Genomic DNA, 20305 nt, shown 5'->3' with positions numbered 1-20305 from the left:
CCCTATTGGATTCTGACTCTAAATCTGATTTGAATTCTCATTTAACTCATCCCATGTTCACCAGATACTCAGACCAGAGCCAGCCCTTGTCTTCAGGAAGCTCGAAGTCTTAACCCCAGAAGCAAGCACTGTGGTCTTCAATGGGCTGTTAGTGCAGGTGTGGAGACCCAGGGATGGGCCGGGGTGGGGGGGTTCATCTTTGCCTGGAACCGGCTGAGCACAAGGATTTCACATGTCCTCAGTCCTCTGCCCCCAGCATCTTCCTGTCCGGATTTCGTCACTTTGAGTCTCTTCCTCTTGGCACTTTAAAAGTGAAATAACACCATTTCACCTTCTCTTAGCACAGGAAGTGCTTCTCCCAAGTGGGGCCCTTTCTGTGCCTGTACAGCTGGCTCGTGGGGAACCAGGGCCCTGGACCCTTGGAGTCAGGCAGTGTATTTATTATTCACTCAGTATATATCAAGCGCTTATTCCACAAGCAGATCTGAGTAAGGCATAGGAATAGATAGCCAGTCTTGCCTTCTCAGCACCAACTGGGGCAAGTGTCCTCCTTAAAGTGGGGGGAAAAAAAAAAAAGCTTCTGCCATGAAATTTCAGAGAATCTTCTAATCTCAATTTTGCCTTTTTCAAGCTGTGTGACTTTAAGCAAATCACTTAAAAACTCTACAAACCTGTTTCCAGACATGCTTTTTTTTTTTTTTTTAAGTGTTGTACCTAAGCGAACAATTACGCATAAGCCTCCAACAATCATTTTTTTAGGGGAGGGGCGGTCCCCTAAGGGCTAACTACGTGCTACCCCTCCAGGTAGGCCCTAGGCCATCAGGGGTCGTCCTGTCCCCTGCTCCCCACTTCCTCGTGCCCTCTTCAATGCCTTTAAGGTCCTGGCACCCCGGCCCTATGTAGTCAGCTTGCGGAGCACTGGGACGCAGAAGATCGCGGGTGGGGTGAGGCGCGCGAGGCGGCGCTAGGAGAGGTCTCAGGTATTTTCAGCCACCAGACCCAGAGTCAAGTGCGCAGTCAGGCCGGCTTCAGCCAAGTACCCAAGCAGGGAGGGATCGCAGCCCCCTCACCCGCGCCTCCCACGCGCGGATTCTGGTCTGGTTCTGCCCCGCCCGCTGGGCCCACGCGGCGGGCCGGGCGAGCCGGGAGCCTTTGTGTTCAACCGCCCAATGGGCGGTGGCAGTGGGCGGTGACGCGGGCGGAGTCTGGCCAAAGGGTTGCAGCCTGTCAGCGTTGACTGACAGGCGCACACAAACACACTCGGCCACGCGCGCGCCGTCCGGCCCCACTCGCGCAGCGCAGTTCAGCGCGGGCCGCATTGTCCGCCTGCCAGCCCTCTTGCCTCTTCTCCCCGAGCGCCCCGGGTCCCCGCGCCGACCGCCGCTCCCCGGACTCCGACACGGTAAGGGGGGGCGGCGCGGCGGGCCTCGGAAGCCCCCGGCCTTGTACGGAGCAGCGGCGGAGGCAGGTAACAGCCGGCCGTGGGCCTCTGGTGGGCGGGCGCGCCGGGCGAGGGTGATGGGCCGGCCTCGCCCCCTTCCCCGCGGGTCCCGGGCCGGCCTGACCCCGGGGTCATCGTCAGGCCACACCGGCCAGAGCCGAGCTGCCCAGGCCTGGTTCTTCCTCTCCAGCCAAGCTGGGCCAGGCTGCAGCCCCGCCCGGAGCACCCCCCTAGGCCAGTCGAGAAGGGCCAAGCGGCAAGGCCGTCCTGACTCATCGCCGCCGCGGCCGGGCCCCCGCCTCCGGGACTGGCCGCCCCACTGGTCGGCCGAAAGGGCGGATGTCTCCGGGCGGGACTTCCCCGGGCCGAACCTCCCCAGGAGGAGGGAAGCGGAGACCCGGCTGTCCAAACCGGCCCAGGCCGGTGCCTGCGTTTTCGTGCCAGTTCGGCAGTTTCTAGGGACTGGCAGTTCTCTGCTTCTTCCGCCGCCTGTCAGAACTCTGGTAATAGGGAGGAGGCCCATTTTGTTCAGTTCTAAAAAAAAAAAATAAAAAGGCAAACAAATAGGGGGCGGGAGTGTTACTTAGAGCAGAGAGGCAGGGACAGGCGCGTGGTTGGTAAAAAAAAAAAAGAGAGAGAGAGAGAGAGAAAGAAAAATCTCCCGCAGGTTCAGCCAGTAGGGCATGAAGGGAGAAGAGAGTTAGCACCTGGAGCGGTTTGCCCATCCCACGAGGGAATGCGGTGTGAAAACGTCAGGCGGAGGTTGCCAAGATCTAGGCTAAGTCCGAAGAGTGGCTGGATACTGCCATATAAGTTTGTGATGAGGGCGGGAAAGGTGAAGTTGAAAAAAGGATGTGGTCAGCTCAAAAGTGGGGAGGGATGTTTTATTCGAGGATATCTTAACTGTGTGTGTGTTGCCGGGGCGGTGTCTTCTGATATGCAAAAGATTTGAGCTCCTAAAGGCTCACCTCTTGTTTTGTTTTGGAGGACAGAGCCTTGACCTTTTTCATCTTGTGAAACCCAGGCTCAGTTTTGTGTTAGCAGTTATAAACTGTTTTGTGATAGCAGAACCCTAGGAGAAAGATGAAAAGGCACCCATCTGGGAGGGTGTGCACTGCTGATGGTTTTCAGCAACCCCTCCCCCAGCCCCAACACACACACACCTCTCCATCTACATATTTCTTTATATTCTTGCCAACGGCAGCCTGAGTTCTGCATAAACATTTTGCTTTGTTCCTGCCCCAGGGCAAAAGCTTCATCAACTTTATCAGGGCAGGGTTAAGAGGAGGAGCCTGTGCCTGTGTGGGCATCTGGAGCTTTCAGGTAGGGAGGGTAGTAGTAGGGGTGGAATTACCTTATAAGGAGTTGAATATAGACAAGGACCCAGGCCAACTTCCTGCTGTGGCTACTACCAGTTGGTCCCTTTACCAACCTCGGCCTAAACCAGGGATGATGCCAGGTGAGCATCCTACCTGTGAGGACACCAATAAGTCCCAAGACATGAGACTGCTTATGTTCCAGAAGAGAACTTTGTAGAATTCTCTAGCCAGACCAACTAGATCTCCCGGTTTCCATAGTGAGTTGGGATGTGTTAGAGCCTATGGCCACCTCACAACCCAGAGAAGTAGTAATTTAAGTATCAACCAGGAGGGGCTTCCATGGTGGCTCAGTGGTGAAGCATCCACCTGCCAAGGCAGGAGACCTGGGTTATATCCCTGATCCAGGAAGATTCCACATGCCAGAGCAGCTAAGCCCATGCACCAGCCCTCTGCAACAAGAGAAGCCACTGCAATGAGAAGCCCGCGCAGCTGCAGCAACAGAGACTGAGCACAGCTTAAAAAAAAGTATCAACCAGGAATATTAGAAGTGATAACAAGTCACAAGTACTACTAGGGCCAAAGTGTAACAGTGACTTTGTAACACAGGCCAACAAAGGCACCATGTTTGGAGTGCTCACAGGGTTTATCAGAGATTCTGAATTTGGGTTTCTAGAGCTGAAAGGTTTATTAATCCCCCTGTGTTGTAGAATGCCGCCTTTTGCCAGGTTTTTTCACCTTGGCCTCGTCCCAGAGCCTTGGTTTCCACCCACTGTGGTGACTGGTCTGGCTGGTAGAGGCTGACAGTAATCTCACACAGCTGCTCCACCGGCCTGTTTTGTTAGTTTGTTAACCAATATTTGTAATGTAACAGCTCTGTCCACAGCCTGTTCTGAACATAATTTTTTTTTTTTAAAGTCACTCAGTCGGTTGGACTCTTTGCAACCGCGTGAACTATACAGTCCATGGAATTCTCCAGGCCAGAACACTGGAGTGGGTAGCCTTTCCCTTCTCCAGGGGATCGTCCCAACCCAGGGGTCGAACCAGGTCTCCTGCATTGCGGGCGGATTCTTTACCAGCTGAGCCACCAGGGAAGCCCAAGAATACTGGAGTAGGTAGCCTATCCCTTCTCTAGCAGATTTTCCCGACCCAGGAATCGAACCAGGGTCTCCTGCACTGCAGGCGGATTCTTTACCAACTGAGCTATCAGGGAAGCCCTCTGAACATAATGGGGGCTATGTAAGACTCTCGTTGGGGACACAGCAACACCTTTCTGAAACAACTTGAAAACTTCCTGGTGGAATGGAAATATCCAGGCCCCAGCGCAGCACACCCTCTGCCTCTGTCACTTACAGCCTGGGTTACTGATCTATGGGCAGGTTACTGATCCTCTCAGTGCCCCCGGGTTCCCCACTGTACAGTGGGAGCGGTGATATCTCCCTTGATCATAAGGATCAGAGATGAGTATGTCAGGAGCCCCGTACCCAGGAGGCATTTAACCGAGTATTTTATCACCACCGTCAGCATCATATCAAGAGGCACTGATGTTGCAGGCCAGTAATCACTAATAGGCTAGGCATGCAGGCTCCAGCAGAATGTAAGCGGGGGTTACCGTGGAAAGGTTTTCTGGAGTCAGAGTTTGACTGGGGCTCTGAATCAATGGATACAGCTACAAAGAAAGAAATGCATGTCCCACTTAAGGGAAACAAGCTAGAACAAGAGCAGGCACAGCTTTAGGACTGGGCAGCCCAGTAAGAGGCTGGACTGGAGAGTCTGCAGGGCAGCAGTGACGAGCGGTGTTTATTTAGCACCTGTAGCTACCTAGCTACGAGCTCCGCCTCGTGTCAGAAGTTGCAGAAGGCCCAATTCTGGATCTCGGAGCTCAGCATCCAATAATCTGAAAGTTTGGAAATCCTATGAACCTGTTTTGAAAGAGGCTGGCAGAGTGCAGAGGGCTGCAGGTGGGCGGGGCGGGGATGCTTAATCAACGCCGGGTCTCGCCCACATGTCAAGCTCTTTGGTTGAATGCAGAGGGGTGTGTGTTTGCTGGGAGGCTGTGTCTTGTCTTTCCTCCCTGCCCCTGCCACGCCGGCCCCTGGAAGCCTCACCTGGCCGCCTTTCTCTCCCCAGACTCCCTTCAGGGGAAGGGTCCCCCCGCCCACCTCATCATGTCTCGGCGAAGCCAGCGCCTAACGCGCTACTCCTCCCAGGGTGAGGATGATGGCGGCAGCAGCAGCAGCGGAGGGAGCTCAGTGATGGGGAGTCAGAGCACCCTGTTTAAGGACAGCCCTCTCAGGTAGGGGCTCACCTCCACCCCCAGCCCGCATGGGTCCCCCGACCCACCGAGCAGATGTCTTGGGCCCTTCACCGTGCTGCCTCTTGCCGTTGTGACTTCCGTGGGCAGAGACCAGACCTTGCCCATGTCCGGTCAGCCACACCTCCGAGGGTGCCAGGGCCCAGTGCTGTTTCTTCTCTCTAAGCTGGGCTGTTTTATATTCAGGGAACAGGAAGTGAGGAGAGGCAGTTTCAAGCATAAGCCAGGCCGGAAACCCCAAAACCAAGTGCTGGGCTCACAGGAACCCCTTCTGCTGTGGATGGCTGTGCCAGACCCATAGCCGCTTGCCTCACCATCCATCCGTCTGTAGGGCCTCAGTAAGGCCAGCGAAGCAGCTGAGGACATGAACAAGTTCAAGGGCACCTGGGACGTGAGCTAAGGCAGGCGTCCCTCCCTCACATCCTGCCCCCTGGCAGGCGCAAGGCCCAGATGACAGCCCCCCGAGGAGGCTTTGAGTAGCTCTCCGAGGCCAGGTCGGCTTTGTCTGGGTTTTCAGTGGGTGGCAGAAACGACTAATCCATCAGGAAGCATGAAAGAACACTGGGGCTTTGAAGTTCGAGACCTGGATTTGAATCCTGACTCCCTCACTGATCTTACCTAACTGCTTGTGAGATTTAGAGATAATGGGAGCACGGAAAGTACCTGCTTTGCGTGGCAGTCAGCAGATGGGGGTTGTTAGTTGCTTAGCAACACAGCTACCCACCCGACCCCCACCTCCCCACGCCACTCACCGTAGGAGGGCAGAGCATTCCAGGCCGGCTCACCTGCCTGCTCTGGCCTCTCCCCTCCTGGCTGACCTCCCACAGGACCTTGAAGAAGAAAACCAACAACTCGAAGCGCCTCTCCCCAGCGCCACAGCTAGGCCCCTCCTCAGACACACACACCTCCTACTACAGCGAGTCCGTGGTCAGGGAGTCCTACATCGGCAGCCCGCGGGCCGCTTCCATCGCCGCCTCCCTCACCAGGCACTCCCTCCTCGACGACCCCTACTGGAGTGAGTATCCGCAACCCTCCTCCGGGGCCTTGGCTTCCTTTGGAAATTTATGGTTCAAAATCTACCCCCACCCCCCGCAGGGCGTTCCCTAACCACTGCTGGGCCAGAAGAGGGGTGCCCCACCTTTGGAAATCCTGGGGAGAGCAGCCAGGTGTCTTAACTCCCAGGTCCTTTCAGATGATGAAGTAGCCACGTGTCTGCTCCAGACTTAGGAGACAGGGGTGGGTCCTGGTTCACCCATCCTTGGACTCAAGGGAGCTCAGGAGGGGCTCAGAGTAGATTCCATCTGCCCATCAGAGATGCTCATCAGGGTGTCCCCAAGCACACCACCTCCCTCCTTGGAGCATCTGCCCCAGGAGAACCCCGAGTTCTTCCCTCCGCAGGTGAGGACCTGCGGGTGAGGAGGAGGAGAGGCACAGGCGGCACCGACAGCAGCAAGCCCAACGGGCTCCCGGAGAACAAGCTCTCCGAGGACTTCCTCGGGTCCTCCTCGGGCTACTCCTCCGAGGATGACTACGTAGGTAGGCGACGTCCTCCTTCCCCAGGCTCGGGGAGATGCTCCGCCAGGTTCCCGGGCCTATGGGAAGCCGGGGAGGGTGCCCTGACAGCTTGGGAGAGCACCCATGTCTGGCTGGAGGTCGCTGCTGGGCCACCATGGTACCCGAGCCAGGCTGGGGGTGGTTCTGGACATGCTGGGCTCCGATGGCCAGGCTCCACGAGGTCCTGAGCAGCCTGTGGCCAGTCCCCTTGTTTTGATGTTTCCAGCAAGTGTTTAGCGTGAGCCTTCACACACAGGAGGTGCTTGATTCCTTAGTCCAGTTCTGAGTGGCTTGAGGGACTGCTGGGAAGCAGAGGGAAGCAGACAGGAGTTCGAGGGAAATAGAACGTTGGGAGCCGAGCACGTCACTCCAACAGCATTTACTGACCTGCTGCCTGCCAGCCTGAGTCAGCTGGGGACATGAAGGAGAGTGACACATGGTCTCAGCTCACAGGCCAGAGGAGCAGACAGTGACCGTCTTCCATATTCCAGAGCTCTTAAGAAGGAGGACAGTGGTTAGGACTCTGTGCTTCTACCGCAGTGGGTGTGGGTTCCACCCCTGGTTGGGGAAGTTAAGATCCCACATGCCATGTGGTGCAGCCAAAAAAAAAAAAACAGTTAAAAAAAATGAAAACATGAAGACAACTGAGCTGTTCCCTCTCCCCCCACCACCCCGCAGGCTACTCGGAGACAGACCACCGGGGTTCAGGGTCACGGCTACGGAATGCTGTCTCCTGGGCGGGCTCTCTGCTCTGGATGGTGGTCACCTCTCCAGGTGGGTGCGGACTGCTCTGTGCACGATCGTCCGTTTTCTCCGGCAGTTACTTTCGCCCATCTTTCTGTGGTTGGGCATCCAACTCCGTTACAGAGACTAGCGCCACTGGGAGAAGCTTGTTCGAGAATAATCGCTGGGAGCCGAGAGCCACAGGAACACCCTTGCTTGGAAGCGGGATGGAGGGCGTTGGCATCACGGGCGGGTGGTGGGTGGGATGATGGGAACTGGGAGGCGTGGGACAGGACAGAGGTGCACTGGCTATCAGGGTTGGGGTCAGGGCAGGGAGGGCCGCGGGGAGAGACCCGCAAGCCGATGGTTCAGGGTGGCACTTGGGCTCCATGGGCCCTCTTCCAGGCCGGCTCTTCGGGCTCCTCTACTGGTGGATCGGCACCACCTGGTACCGCTTGACCACAGCTGCCTCCCTCCTTGACGTCTTCGTTTTAACCAGGTGAGCGAAACTGACAAGGAATCAGAAGGCCCTGGGCAGGGGGGTGGCCAGTAAAGCATCTAAACCTGTACGCAACCATTTCTCTGAAGGGTTTTTCCCCAGTATTTGCTGCTTGTATTAGAGAGCGTGGAGTGGACGCCCAGAGCTCGGCTCTGCCTGACAGAGGGTGGGACGCAGGGTCAGGTTTTGCTCCTTGAATTGGTAGCTCATCAGGGAGCGTTCCAGAACACGGGTTCTTGTTTCTTCTCGGGTACTTCCTGCTAAGCACCAGCCGAGCCACTTCGGAGTCTCAGACAAGCTCGGCCTTACTCTCACGGGCCAGGCCTTAGGCTCTAGCCGGCAAGTTGTGTTTCCCGGCATCGAGGGCGTGGTACTCTTGGCCCCCAGGGTTTCCCATGTTGCATTCAGAAGCCACGAACAGGTGCGGCCTGAGGATGCTGTGGGTCTGTTCCCCAAGTCCCTGACCCAGTAGAGCCAGATTTGGGGAGCTGGTCCTTGGGCAAAGGAAGGAACACTGAACCAGGAGGTTAGGGTCCCTCTGGCCCTAAACCTGGTTGGAGTGGGCAGCCAACTATGCTGAAAAGACGAGCAAGGATGAATTCATGTCACCAAAAAAGGCTCCTCATTTTTCTAAAAGAAATATTGTCTGTTTAAGGAATTTACTTTTTTTTTCTTCTATATTTGCTTGCCTATAAGACCTCTATGTATAAGAGTTTTAGGTTATTCAAGGACCCCAGGATTTATTTTTAATAACATCAATACAATTCAGAGTCAGAACTGTCCCCATCACTCCAAGCTCTGCAGGTAAAGCTCTCAGCATCCAGTCTGGCCCTGGCAAGATGCGAGGCTTGAGGGTGTCCCCTCCAACTGTAGCTCAGCACTCTAGGGACTCCCTGAGGGCACCCAGAGGCCCTGGAGTCCTCTTGACCCCTCCGCCCACCCTCTCTCCCCTCCTGTGGTCCAGACGCTTCTCATCCCTGAAGACGTTCCTGTGGTTCCTCTTGCTGCTGCTGCTTCTGACCGGCCTGACCTATGGTGAGTCGCCCACTGTCACTGGGAAGGGAGGACTGTCCTTGTGGAGCTGGGGCTGGTGAGCCAGAGGGGCAGGCAGAGCGTGCGCCGAGGGTGGCACTGAGCAGAAATGTGAAAACTGGAGGGACACTGAAAAGCTACAGTAAGCGGAAAGACAAGGCAGGGTCGGATCAAGCCTGGACAACATCCTGTCTGGCTGTCCTGGGCCCTCTGGTGATCAGCGGATGGAAGGGGCAATGCCCCAACCTGCCGATCTTGTGGGTTTGGGTGTCTCTGTTGGACTGCCTGGCATGTCTAGAGCATCCTTGGAAGCCACGGGGCCAGAAGATGCCCCGTTACAGGAGTGCTGGGGTGAAAGGCAGGGACTCTGACACTGTCATTGCACTCACTTTCCCTCCATTCCAAATCAGGGTGTAGCGTGGGAGAGTGAGTTATTACTCCAGTAAGGCTTCAGCTGTCTTTAAGATCAAAACAGTGAAGTAGGAAAGAGAAGTAAGGGCACTTTTTTGCACCAAGATACTAAATTACATTTCATTTGCAAGATGTTCCACGTTGTCCTGATCTCTATCATTGAACTTTCACAATTTTTTACAGTTTTAATCGTAACACTTTACTATGAGCGTCCCCTGTGGCCCCAGGCTCAAAGTTACCAATTTATAACTAAAGACCATGCTTTATTATTATTTTTTAGATTATTATTATTTTTTTTATTATTATTTTGTTTTTTTTTTAGCATCTACTGAAGTTGTATTTCTTTAATTTATACCAAAGTAGGACATCTTTCGGAGAAGGCAATGGCACCCCACTCCAGTACTCTTGCCTGGAAAATCCCATGGATGGAGGAGCCTGGTAGGCTGCAGTCCATGGGGTCGCTAGGAGTTGGACACAACTGAGCGACTTCACTTTCACTTTTCACTTTCATGCATTGTTAGAAGGAAATGGCAACCCACTCCAGTGTTCTTGCCTGGAGAATCCCAGGGACAGGGGAGCCTGGTGGGCTGCCATCTCTGGGGTCGCACAGAGTCGGACATGACTGAAGCGACTTAGCAGCAGCAGCAGCAGCAGGACATCTTTCCAAGTGTTGATTCCCTTGCTTTTATAAGAACAGCTTGTTCCTATTCAGTGGAAACTGGGTCTCACTCTTAAAACAATTTTAATGACTTTATGATCATACAGCGTTATGTTCAGGAAGCACATTCCCTCGTGTTATCTCCGTTTGTTTCACCATCCCCTCATGGGGTTGGTGGAGCCAAGGTCATCACAGCCTCATGAGGAGATGCACATAGAAAGTCTGAAAGGCAGAGGGATGGAGTGACCAGCTCAGGGAGGGCAGTAAGCAAAGGCCTGTCCAGAGGGTCTGACTTAAAGCCCTGTGGTCACATGCTTCCCATTGCACCTGCTCGAGGCCAACAGTTGTGTGGCAAGCGTGGCATCTTACCAGGCTGGAGGCCCCACCGCCAGTATGACTTCTCCAGGCGCTGTCACCCCCATGCATACTTGTACACTCACACACATGCACACGCATAGCTCAGGAGTAAAAACAGGCGGCTCCTAAAGCAATATGTCTGTGTGTGGCAGCCTTGTGCTCTGTTCTGGGGCCACAGGCAGCCTCTCTGAGCAGGTGGATTCTGTTCCAGTGATGGCTCAACTATGGCCAACCATTAGAGTCACCTGGGGAGCTTTTAAAACTCATTGCAGGGGGATCCGCCCAGGCCAGCAAGCTCACTCCCTGCCAGGTGGGGCCAGACGCTGTTGGAGAAGCTCCCTAGGTGATTCTTCTGTACAGTCTGAACTGAGAAGCACCTCAGGGCCTCTGGGTTCCATCCCTGGACAGTCCTCAGCTTCCAGTGATTTCCTGCAGGCTTTACCGTCTATGGAAAGATGAGGATTCCTGAGGGGATGTGAGAATGCTTATACTCTGTGATCATCAGGTGGAGGTTGCTGCCTCAGTGGGGGAACCTCCGTCCCTCGTACCACCTTCGACAGGAGCGAGGCTCCCATGAGTGAGATAGGCTAGTGACGAGCGCTACTTGTGAATCTGCCGTGCTCCCTGGCGTGTGCCTCCTCGCTGGGCCCCGGCCCCAGTAACTAACCTCTCCTCTGTGTGCAGGAGCCTGGTACTTCTATCCCTTTGGGCTGCAGACGCTCCACCCCGCTGTGGTCTCCTGGTGGGCCTCGAAGGGGAGCATTGGGCAGCGTGAGGTGTGGGAGTCCAGGGACTCATCCCCACATTTCCAGGTGAGCATCTTAGGGTCGCAGCACCCGCCTCCTCCCCACCGCTCTCGGCCTGCATTTGCCATCACATTCCTTGCCCTCACTCCTCCCACTCCCAGCGGATGAGATGCTGCCTGTCTCCTAGGACACCTTCCTTTCTCTACTGTTTGTGGTGCAGGGGCTGGGGGGAAGTTTTGCCTGCACTTAAATGTGACTCAGACCTGTCCTAAAGTTAGTTTGCATCCTAAGAAGCATAGAAAACAGAAGGAAAAGAAATCAGACAAATTGCTTTCTTCCTTTTTAATACAGTATCACAAATATTTACTGAGTACCTTCTGGGAGTCAGGTGATATCCTGGTCTGTTACCTACTACCACCAAAATCAGTGCCTTAAGATTACCAGCACTGGAGGGTCACCTGCAGCAGTCCAGTGGTTAAGACTCTGCGCTTCCACTGCAGGGGACACGGGGTTGATCCCTGGTCAGGGGATTAAGAGCCCGCAAGCGGCAGTATGGCCAAAAAGAAAAGTGCCAGCACTGGACTATCTTGTGAATCCACAGGTCCTCTAGGTGGCTTTTCTGGTCTGAGCAAGGGCAGCTGATCTTCGCTAGGCCCCCTCGACTAGAGCATCCATGGTGGACTGGTGCGTCAGCAGGGGTGGCTGGTCTAGGCCTGGCCTGGCCGGGCTGTACCTTTGTTGTCCGGCCAGCTAGCCTGGGCTTGCTCTCACAGCAACCGGGCAGGGTTCCAAGAGGGTGGACTCAGGCCAGACTTCAAGGACTAGGTTCACTTCTGCTACATTCTGTTGGCCAGATTCATGGAGGGGGAAAGAAACTCCCCCTCTCATGGGAGCACCTGGGAAGCCACTTGCAGGGGGTGCAGGTGTGGGGAGGAGGGCAGGCAGTGGTCATTTTCTGCATCCTGCCAGAGACCAAAGATGGATCAGGCCCAGGCCATGCCCTCAAGACGCCTGGGGTCCAAGGTGGCAGGGGTGATGAGTGCATAGACAACAGCAGTGTGTGCGTACAGGTTCTGGGCTCTGCGATGAAAATGTAAAACTCTTTGTCCTCTAATTACTGTTATGTGAACTTTGCTTGCATCCTGCTGAATTTAACTTGGCAGCACATTTTTAACCATTTATTTTGGTGGAAAGTACTTTCCTGACCGTGATGTTATTATTTCACAAAATAATGTGTTGTGGCAACTTTTTTTTAATCACTAGTAAAGACAGTTCCGTTTCAGGACCAGCTTTTCTGTAAAATGGGGGAAGTAAAGGATGAATCTATCTTTGTATTTACTTTTATCTGCATTAAAAAATAGTTGCCTAGGAAGGGTTGGTGGTCAGGGCTCTGGGTGGATGGGGCAGAGGTTAGGACCTTGACTTTGCTGCTTGCTTCTTGAGTCATACAAATACTGCCTAGTTTAAAAATGGAATTTTTGAAAGTTGAAAGCCCAACCTCTGTTCCCAGTAGGCTCCTGCCTTTTAATCGAGTCGACAGGCTGTGTGTTTCTGGGACTTCCTTCCGTTTCTCTTTAGGAAGCTCTGTTGTCATGAATGCCTCACCTCTGTGGTTTTTCCCTCCCCGCCCCACCAGGCCGAGCAGCGCATTCTGTCCCGGGTACACTCGCTGGAGCGGCGCCTGGACGCTCTCGCTGCTGAGTTCTCGTCCAGCTGGCAAAAGGAGGCCATGCGGCTGGAGCGCCTGGAGCTGCAGCAGGGGGCTGGCGGGCAGGGAGGCGGAGGTGGTGGCCTGAGCCACGAGGACACCCTGGCACTCCTGGAGGGGCTGGTGAGCCGCCGCGAGGCTGCCCTGAAGGAGGACCTCCGCAGGGACACTGCTGCTCGGATCCAGGTGGGGACAGGAGCTGAGGAGCCTTCCAGCCCTCTCTGTGGGTGGCACCCTGGGTGTGCGGGTAGCGGGGTGAGGCCCCACACCCCTGACATGACTCGGATCCAGGTGGGGGACAGGAGCTGAGAAGCCTTCCAGCCCTCTCTGTGGGTAGCACCCTCGGTGTGTGGGTGGAGGGTGAGGCCCCACACCCCTGACATGACTCAGATCCAGGTAGGGACAGGAGCTGAGGAGCCTTCCAGCCCTCTCTGTGGGTGGCACCCTGGGTGTGTGAGGGGGTGAGGCCCCACACCCCGACATGAGGGGCTGCAGTGTGTTGCCGTTTCAGGGTCAGACACTCTGCCACTTGGCAGTTACCTTCTCTAAGCCTTACTTTCCTCCTCTTTGCAACGGAGGCTCTCCTGTCTGCCCTGTCCCTGGTCTTGAGAACAAGAGGTTGTAGTGCATCTGGCACGGTGCCCATGTAGGTGTGGCATACCACGCACACCGAGAGGAGTCTTGCATCTTTCCAGAAAGGCACTGTAGCAGAAAGGCTAGGAGCTGAAGTTTGCAATCAAATAGGCCTGGTTTGAATTTCAGTTACACCACTTACTGGTTTTAAGTGGCCCTCTGAGCACGGCTCACTAGAATCCTCAGCCTCTCTCCTATACTTGATAGGAAGAGCTGGTCACCTTGAGATCAGAGCATCAACAGGACTCAGAAGACCTTTTCAAGAAGATTGTCCAGGCCTCACAGGTTGGTGAGCTTGGGGCTTGATCCAATTCATCATCTCTTCTTGGGCTGAGACACCTTGGCCCCAAAGGGTCTGCTTAGACATAGAATGGGGAGAAGGATGTGTAGTCTCCTGACTTCTGCTTAAACTGAATCCCCCTGGGCTGGAACACTGCAAAGACCCCCCTGGGAGTGTGCCAGAGGACAGGAAGGGCTACTTTCAAGTGGCCTGTTGTGCTGGGTATAACATGCTGCATGAACGAGTGAACGGCTGAACGCCTGAGCACAATAGTTATGGGGTGAGGCTCGCATCAGGACATCAACTGGGAGGCCAGTGTGACATTTGCTGAAACAGCCAGGAGGCTCTGGGGTGGGGATGTGGTTAAGCAGAGACCCCAAAAGGAACAGATCCTGCTCTGGGAGACTGATTGCTGTGAGCCCGACAGTCCTTGAATTGGTGCCTTTTTCCTGCTTATAGGAATCTGAGGCTCGACTCCAGCAGCTGAAGTCAGAGTGGCAAAGGTAATGGGCACTTCCGTCTGTCCTAGGCTTGCTCATCTCCAGCCTCCCCATTCCCACCTCCAGACAGGACTACTGGGCAGAAACCTGGAGCAGAGTTCTGTGTCCCAGGCTGAGAAGATGGTGGAAACCTGGCTCAGGACCATCTGCTCAGAGCCTGTCCTTGAGGGGCAGTGGCGGTCGGGGTAGGGGATCATGGGCACTGCCAGATAATCGGGATTCCTGGGTTCATTTATAGATAACACCATCTTTTCTGTGCTGCCTTATGCCGGCTGCCTCCCCGTGTCCCAGACGTCCATACTGGTGGAGGATGTGAGAGCTGAGACAGTGAATTCTGGATCTGGGCTTAGGAGGGAAGCAGGATAATAACTAGCTCCTTGGGATATGCAGGCCAAGCATAGGCACCAGAGCTGTGTTCTACAGCCTCAGTTTAGAATCCCCGAGAGCAGGCCTCACACTCACGTATATCAGGTGCCAACTAGGGGATCCTCTCATTTGCCTCAGCATAGCCTTACCCCTCACTGGAGACCCACAGCTTACTCTTCTGTTTGGGAGTAGGATGACCCAGGAGTCCTTCCAGGAGAACGCCATGAAGGAGCTGGGGCGGCTGGAGGGCCAGCTGGCAGGCCTGCGGCAGGAGCTGGCAGCCCTGACCCTGAAGCAGAGCTTGGTGGAGGACCAGGTGGGGCTGCTGCCCCAGCAGCTCCAGGCCGTGCGGGACGATGTGAGTTGGAACCCTCTGGGTTCCCCAGGAATACCCCTCCTCTGCACTGGTCCTGGGAGTCTGCGAGGCAGAGTGCCTCCTACCCCTGCTCTGGGCACAGATGCTGGCTTTCTTTGATGGAAGGTCTTCCCGTTTTGTCACTGATAATAATATGGAGGGTTGTTCCTCCTTCCCCGCTGTGGCCTGAGCAGGCACGTGCCGGCCCTCCTTTCACTGGAGTGACTACAGAGGGGCCTGTACTCACTGCCTGGCCTCTCGACCCAAGCCAGGTGCCGCCCCCAACCCCCCACTCCAGGCCCCTGCGGTGGCAGCTTCCACCTTCCTGGTGAGCCTCCCAGAGTGAGACCTTGTTTTGGTTCCTAGGTGGAGTCTCAGTTCCCTGCCTGGGTCAGTCATTTCCTTCTTCGAGGTGGGGGAACCCGCACTGGGCTCATTCAGCAAGAGGAGATGGAAGCTCAGCTGCGGGACCTGGAGAGCAGGATCCTCACCCACGTGGCCGAGATGCAGGGCAAGTCGGCAAGGGAGGCCGTGGCCAGCCTGGGGCTGACGCTGCAGAGGGAAGGCGTGATTGGGGTGACCGAGGAGGTGAGGACTCTGTCCCTGGACCCCCCACACACACAGTGCTCTCCTCCTGGGAGCCATAGAGCTGCAGTCCCACCCAGCCAGCTCCCTGGCAGGTTCCAGGACCTAAGTAACATGCAGAAGCCTCCAGTGTTTGTTTTGGGGCTGGTGTGAGGGGGCAGGGGTACGCCTGGGGAAGTGCCACGTGTGTCTGGACATCAGGGGCTCGGTCTGCGGGTCTCTGGCCCGACAGTGGGCAGAGGTGGATGGCCGGCGTCCCCATCACAGCTGCGCTGGCGCCTGTTTCAGCAGGTGCACCGTATCGTAAACCAGGCTCTGAAGCGCTACAGCGAGGACCGCATCGGGATGGTGGACTACGCTCTGGAGTCAGGAGGTATGTCTAGCTCGCCTCCCTTTGCTGGGCCCCCTTGCCCCACACTGACAGGTCCCCTGGCATCTGCTGGGGCAGCCGTGGTGCTTAGCAAGCAGGGCTTGAGGTCAGCAGAAATCAGCCAACCCAGAACTCACCACAAAGGCGAGTGACTGTGGGAGAAGGCAGGATACACTGAGCGCCATCCTTCACCGCGGCGGGGCTGACGCTTACTCTGCTCTGTGGTCTGGGTCAGATGTAAAGACCTGTCCTGAGGGACAGTAGTCTCTCTTCAGTCTCCCTTGGCTGGCAGCTAAGCCTGGGTCTCCCTCCCCTACTAGTGTCCAGCCCCAAGCACCCACTCTGCTTTTCTTCCCTGTCTCAGGGGCCAGTGTCATCAGTACTCGATGCTCCGAGACCTACGAGACCAAGACGGCCCTCCTCAGCCTCTTCGGCATCCCCCTGTGGTACCACTCCCAGTCTCCCCGAGTCATTCTCCAGGTGGGGCCCTGAGCGCCCCGTGTCGCCTCCGTGGCTGTCCCACCCTGGGTCATAAGAGCTGCGCTCGGGGCAGGCTGTCTTTGCCACCTGCCACGTGCTGACCCGCCTTTTTCCCCTCCAGCCAGACGTGCACCCGGGCAACTGCTGGGCCTTCCAGGGGCCCCAGGGCTTTGCTGTGGTTCGCCTTTCTGCCCGCATCCGCCCCACTGCTGTCACCTTAGAGCATGTGCCCAAATCCTTGTCGCCCAACAGCACCATCTCCAGTGCCCCCAAGGACTTTGCCATCTTTGTGAGTATCCCTCCTGGGGGCTGCGGGGCTGGGGGTCTCTATCAAGGATACAGCTAGGGTCATTCTTTGGCTGGGGGGCAGGGCATAGATGTGGAAGACAGTGCCAAGGTGGGAAATGGCAGTTCAGTGTTTCTGCCTCAGGCTGCAGAGGAAAAAAAACGGGAGGCCTAAGATGTTAAGCAGCTTGTCACAGATCACACAGCAGCCCTGTGTCCAGAGCTCAGGACCCCTGCAGTCCCCAAGGAGGCCAGTCCCTGCCCTGCCAGATGGCAGGGGACCAGGGGGAGCCAGGAGGGAAGGCCTTCCTCCCTGGGGGCCCTCGGCTAAGGGCAGGGTCCTCCCTCTATCCGCAGGGGCTCGATGAGGACCTGCAGCAGGAAGGGATGCCCCTTGGCCAGTTCACCTATGACCAGGACGGGGAGCCCATTCAGACGTTTTATTTCCAGGTAAGGAGCTTCGGGTCTGCTTGCAGAGGTGATGTGCTTACTTTCCCATCCATTCGCCAGATGTTTTCTGAGTACTTACCCCGTGCCAGGCACTGAGAGTCCCAAGTGAGAAGCCACAGCCCGGCCCCCCCACAGCCTGAGATATGAAACAGAAAACGTCCAAGCGGCGTAGGGCAGGGCCCTTCCAGGTGGGGGACGTTGGGGAAGCTGTGAGGGCAGGTGTCTTGAGTGAGGCTGTGGCCCGGCAGGGTGTCACGCGGCACAGCCTGGCTGGGTCTCAGACAGGGGCCTCTTGCCTTAACCTGAGTGGACATCGGTCTCCTAGGCCCTTGTCAGAAATAGCTTCCCAGTCTCCAGCCCAGGTGACCTGAGAGCCACCCCAGAGGAGTCCAAGTGCGGGAAACTGGGTGAGGTGGGGGAGGGGCCGAGGCAGGAGGAGAGGCAGGCCTGGCTGCCAGGCCAGAGAATTTCAGCTCGCGGCCAAAAACAAGCGTACAGGACAGAGGCTTGATGGGAACTTGACAAAAAAAAAGAAACTGCTTAATTCATGGTGAAGGAATTCTTTTTCAACATCAGCATATATCAGACTCTCCTAAAAGGTAGTCCTGCTCATGGTCAAAAGGAGCTCCTGTGAGTTTTTCCCAGTTCATGATGCATCGTGCTCGTGTTCAGTTGTAAGGTTGTGTTTCTGTGGCCGTGGGTGCCTCACGCAGCCTTAACGTGCGTTCCCGGCCCCTGCAGGACCTCAGAAGCCTCTGGGGCTTCTTGGTCCACCCGCTGGAAACTCTGTTCCAGGGCCTGAAGACGGGATTTTTGAAGTCTGGTTTCTCTGCAGAGGCCTGAGGGAGAGGGTGTCTGGCCCTGGGTATGGCCGTCTCCCCTCCAGTCTGCGAATTCTTAGCCTTTGCTTCTCTCTCTGCAGGATCCTAAAATGGCCACGTACCAGGTGGTGGAGCTGCGCATCCTGACTAACTGGGGCCACCCCGAGTACACCTGCATCTACCGCTTCAGGGTGCACGGGGAGCCCGCCCACTAGGCCTTCTCTGTGCTGCTGCCGGCCATGCCCCCTCTCCGGGGTTAGGTGCGCAGCACCCCCAACTCCCCGCACACGCTTGAAGCGCGCTGACTTCCAGGAGCAAGAAAGGAGCCCTGGCGCAGTGGAGATGAAAGAACACGCAGGCTTTTCCTGTGCGGCGGGCGGCTCGAGCGGTCAGCAGGCTCCATTCTCGCTCTTCCTTCTTCGCTCTCCGCGTGCCAAGCACTGGGCGTCTTCTCCCTCCTGGGAGGGTGTATATATGTAGCATGTTGTGGGGAACTGAGGCGGGAAGAGCGGGGTGATGCCCGCGGTCCAGCGAAGGTGGGCCAGACCTGCCTGCCCTTGGCCCGTGTGGAGGGACTGACACCTCGGGAGCTGCACAGATGAAGCAGGTGCCAAAGCCGTGCGTGAGACAGGCGAGGGCCTGGGGCAGCTGGGCTGTGCCCCCTCCCTCAGTGAGGGGGGTGCTCAGGGTGCAGGTCGGAACTGGTTCCCAGGCACGAAGCTCCTGGGAGAGGGTGGCTGGGCTCCTCCAGACACCAGTGCCATCAGCCAAGGCCTACAGCATTCCTGAAGGGCTTCTGCACACTGTGTGTGTCCTGGGTCAGGGTGGGCCAGGGGCTTCTTGTACCCTGGAGGGTCTGGCTCCTGGGATCCTCCAGGAGCCTCTCTGCTGGGGACAGCAGTTGTCTTCTCTCTCCTGATGCTCTGCTCCCCTCTCCTGCTCAGGCCCATCTAGTCCCCAGAGCAAGCTTGCCACATTCCCCCAGGGTGTAGGTGTCCAGACCTGTCTTTGGGGGCAGCCAGCAGTGTTCACGGAGCTCCCTGGGCTCTTGTGGTGGCCCAGTGACACGATGAGAGTGACATTCAGGGTGTTGCTGGGGTGGGGTGGTGTAGACTGTTGGCCCTGCCCCACCCTATCAGGCCCCTGATCCTAAGCCATCCCTGGGGGCTCATTCAGCTCTTGCTTCATTGTTTCTATTCTGACTCATTTTCTATGGGGAGCAGTCGGGGTGGGGGTGGGGGTGGGGGGTTGGCTATGGAGGCGGGGCTGAGGTGGGAGCTTTTGGACCCAGCAGGCCCTGCTCTATTGTGTATATATTTTTCAAGGTCTTGTTTTTTTAACTGAGAAGCTAAGGGCTTGATTTCTAGCCCCGTTCTGTGGGGCCTTGGGTGAATGCAGTTCCTTGTAACCTGGCTGCCAAGAGGGGTCTGGTTCTGACTCTGTGGTTCATTGTGGCCTGTGGGGAGGGGGCAGGAAGGGCTGCTGCATAGGTGGGTGCCCTTGGAAGAGTTCCTAGATGTGGCTGGAACAAAGGAGAGGCCCCACGGACCCCTGTGTGTTCCAGCACCAGCCCCTGCCTCCAGACAACCAGGTTTTGTTTGCGCTCTCCTGTCACAAATGCTGCACTATTGGTTCTTAATTTTTTTTTATCTCCAGATTCTAATTTATGCCTATGCAAAAAATAAATTATGCCCAGGGTTAATGGAGTGTGTGGTGTGGTTTTTATCTGGCCATTGCATGGGACTCTGCTCTTGGGAAAAAGAGAAAGGATTCTTAGCCAAAACAACGTCGCAAAGGCTTACCTCCTAAGCTTTAGAAACCTAAGCTTTAGAAACCCAAGCTTTAGAAACCCAGGCTTCTCAGCTGTGATGGGAGATGGGACCCGAGGCTGGCCCTGTTCTGGTGACTCCTGGGTTTGACGGTGGCAGGAGAAAGGGAGGTGGCTTTAATAGCCACCACTGATGTCCACTGGGAAGCAGGAGGCTTGTCCTGCGTGTCTCAGTGGAGCAGGAGATAGGAGTGACCCACCTGACTCAGCTCGTCTACGTTGGTGTCGCAATCCCCCTCCACAGGAGTTAGACCCTTGTCCCTTGTACCTGTGTTGGGATGGGATGAGGTAGGTCCCCTGAAGAGTCAGACTCTTGCAAGTTCCGGGGAGCAGGTCCTGGCCCTTCCCTGCATGTATCTCCCCAGATTCAGTGCCTCCAATGAGCAGCTCCAGGTGACAGGGGTGGTTCCCCATCTGGACTCAACATACGCCTCATCCTGACCATGGCACCTGGCCCAGGGCTGGGCCCCATCACAGCTGAGAAAATAAAGGCAGGAACAAGTCAGCAGGGAGGAGCTGGGGGTGAACTGCTATACGAGAGGGTGCTGGGTGGGATCCATAGCCAGGCCCAAGGCTTTGGGCCAGTTGCTCAA

At 56.1% G+C, this 20305-nt stretch overlaps 1 protein-coding gene across 5 annotated transcripts; it reads left to right on the top strand.

Moving 5' to 3' along the window:
* The first annotated feature begins 1235 nt into the window (after window positions 1–1235).
* On the top strand, window positions 1236–19586 carry SUN2 (Sad1 and UNC84 domain containing 2). Of its 5 annotated transcripts, none has more exons than XM_086402856.1 (18): window positions 1236–1402; window positions 4888–5053; window positions 5899–6086; window positions 6470–6607; window positions 7304–7399; window positions 7754–7847; window positions 8812–8882; window positions 10990–11117; window positions 12688–12945; window positions 13600–13677; window positions 14132–14175; window positions 14731–14896; window positions 15260–15481; window positions 15770–15851; window positions 16213–16328; window positions 16450–16617; window positions 16971–17063; window positions 17986–19586. In XM_086402856.1, the coding sequence occupies exons 2-18, from the start codon at window positions 4926–4928 to the stop codon at window positions 18097–18099; spliced, it is 2184 nt and encodes a 727-aa protein (XP_086258982.1). In that variant the 5' UTR covers window positions 1236–1402; window positions 4888–4925; the 3' UTR covers window positions 18100–19586. The 5 variants fall into 5 exon arrangements, with proteins under 5 accessions (XP_086258982.1, XP_086258980.1, XP_086258979.1 ...); XM_086402854.1 differs by having other exon boundaries at window positions 15767–15851; XM_086402853.1 differs by having other exon boundaries at window positions 1236–1464; window positions 15767–15851.
* The last annotated feature ends 719 nt before the right edge of the window (window positions 19587–20305 follow it).

This window comes from Bos grunniens, chromosome 5 (genome assembly GCF_055505025.1).
Source record: "Bos grunniens cultivar Pamir isolate PY7600 chromosome 5, Bosgru_T2T1.0, whole genome shotgun sequence".
Taxonomy (NCBI): Eukaryota; Metazoa; Chordata; class Mammalia; order Artiodactyla; family Bovidae; genus Bos; species Bos grunniens.
This window is presented reverse-complemented; position numbering and strand designations above follow the sequence as displayed.

What these genes read in the sequence shown, in the direction of transcription:
- SUN2 (XM_086402854.1), top strand. Translation starts at nt 4,926, where the DNA reads ATGTCTCGGCGAAGCCAGCGCCTAACGCGCTACTCCTCCCAGGGTGAG. An exon ending in CTCCGAGGATGACTACGTAG is followed by an intron (nt 6,608 to 7,303) that starts GTAGGCGACGTC and finishes ACCACCCCGCAG; the next exon opens with GCTACTCGGAGACAGACCAC. An exon ending in CCAAGGACTTTGCCATCTTT is followed by an intron (nt 16,618 to 16,970) that starts GTGAGTATCCCT and finishes CTCTATCCGCAG; the next exon opens with GGGCTCGATGAGGACCTGCA.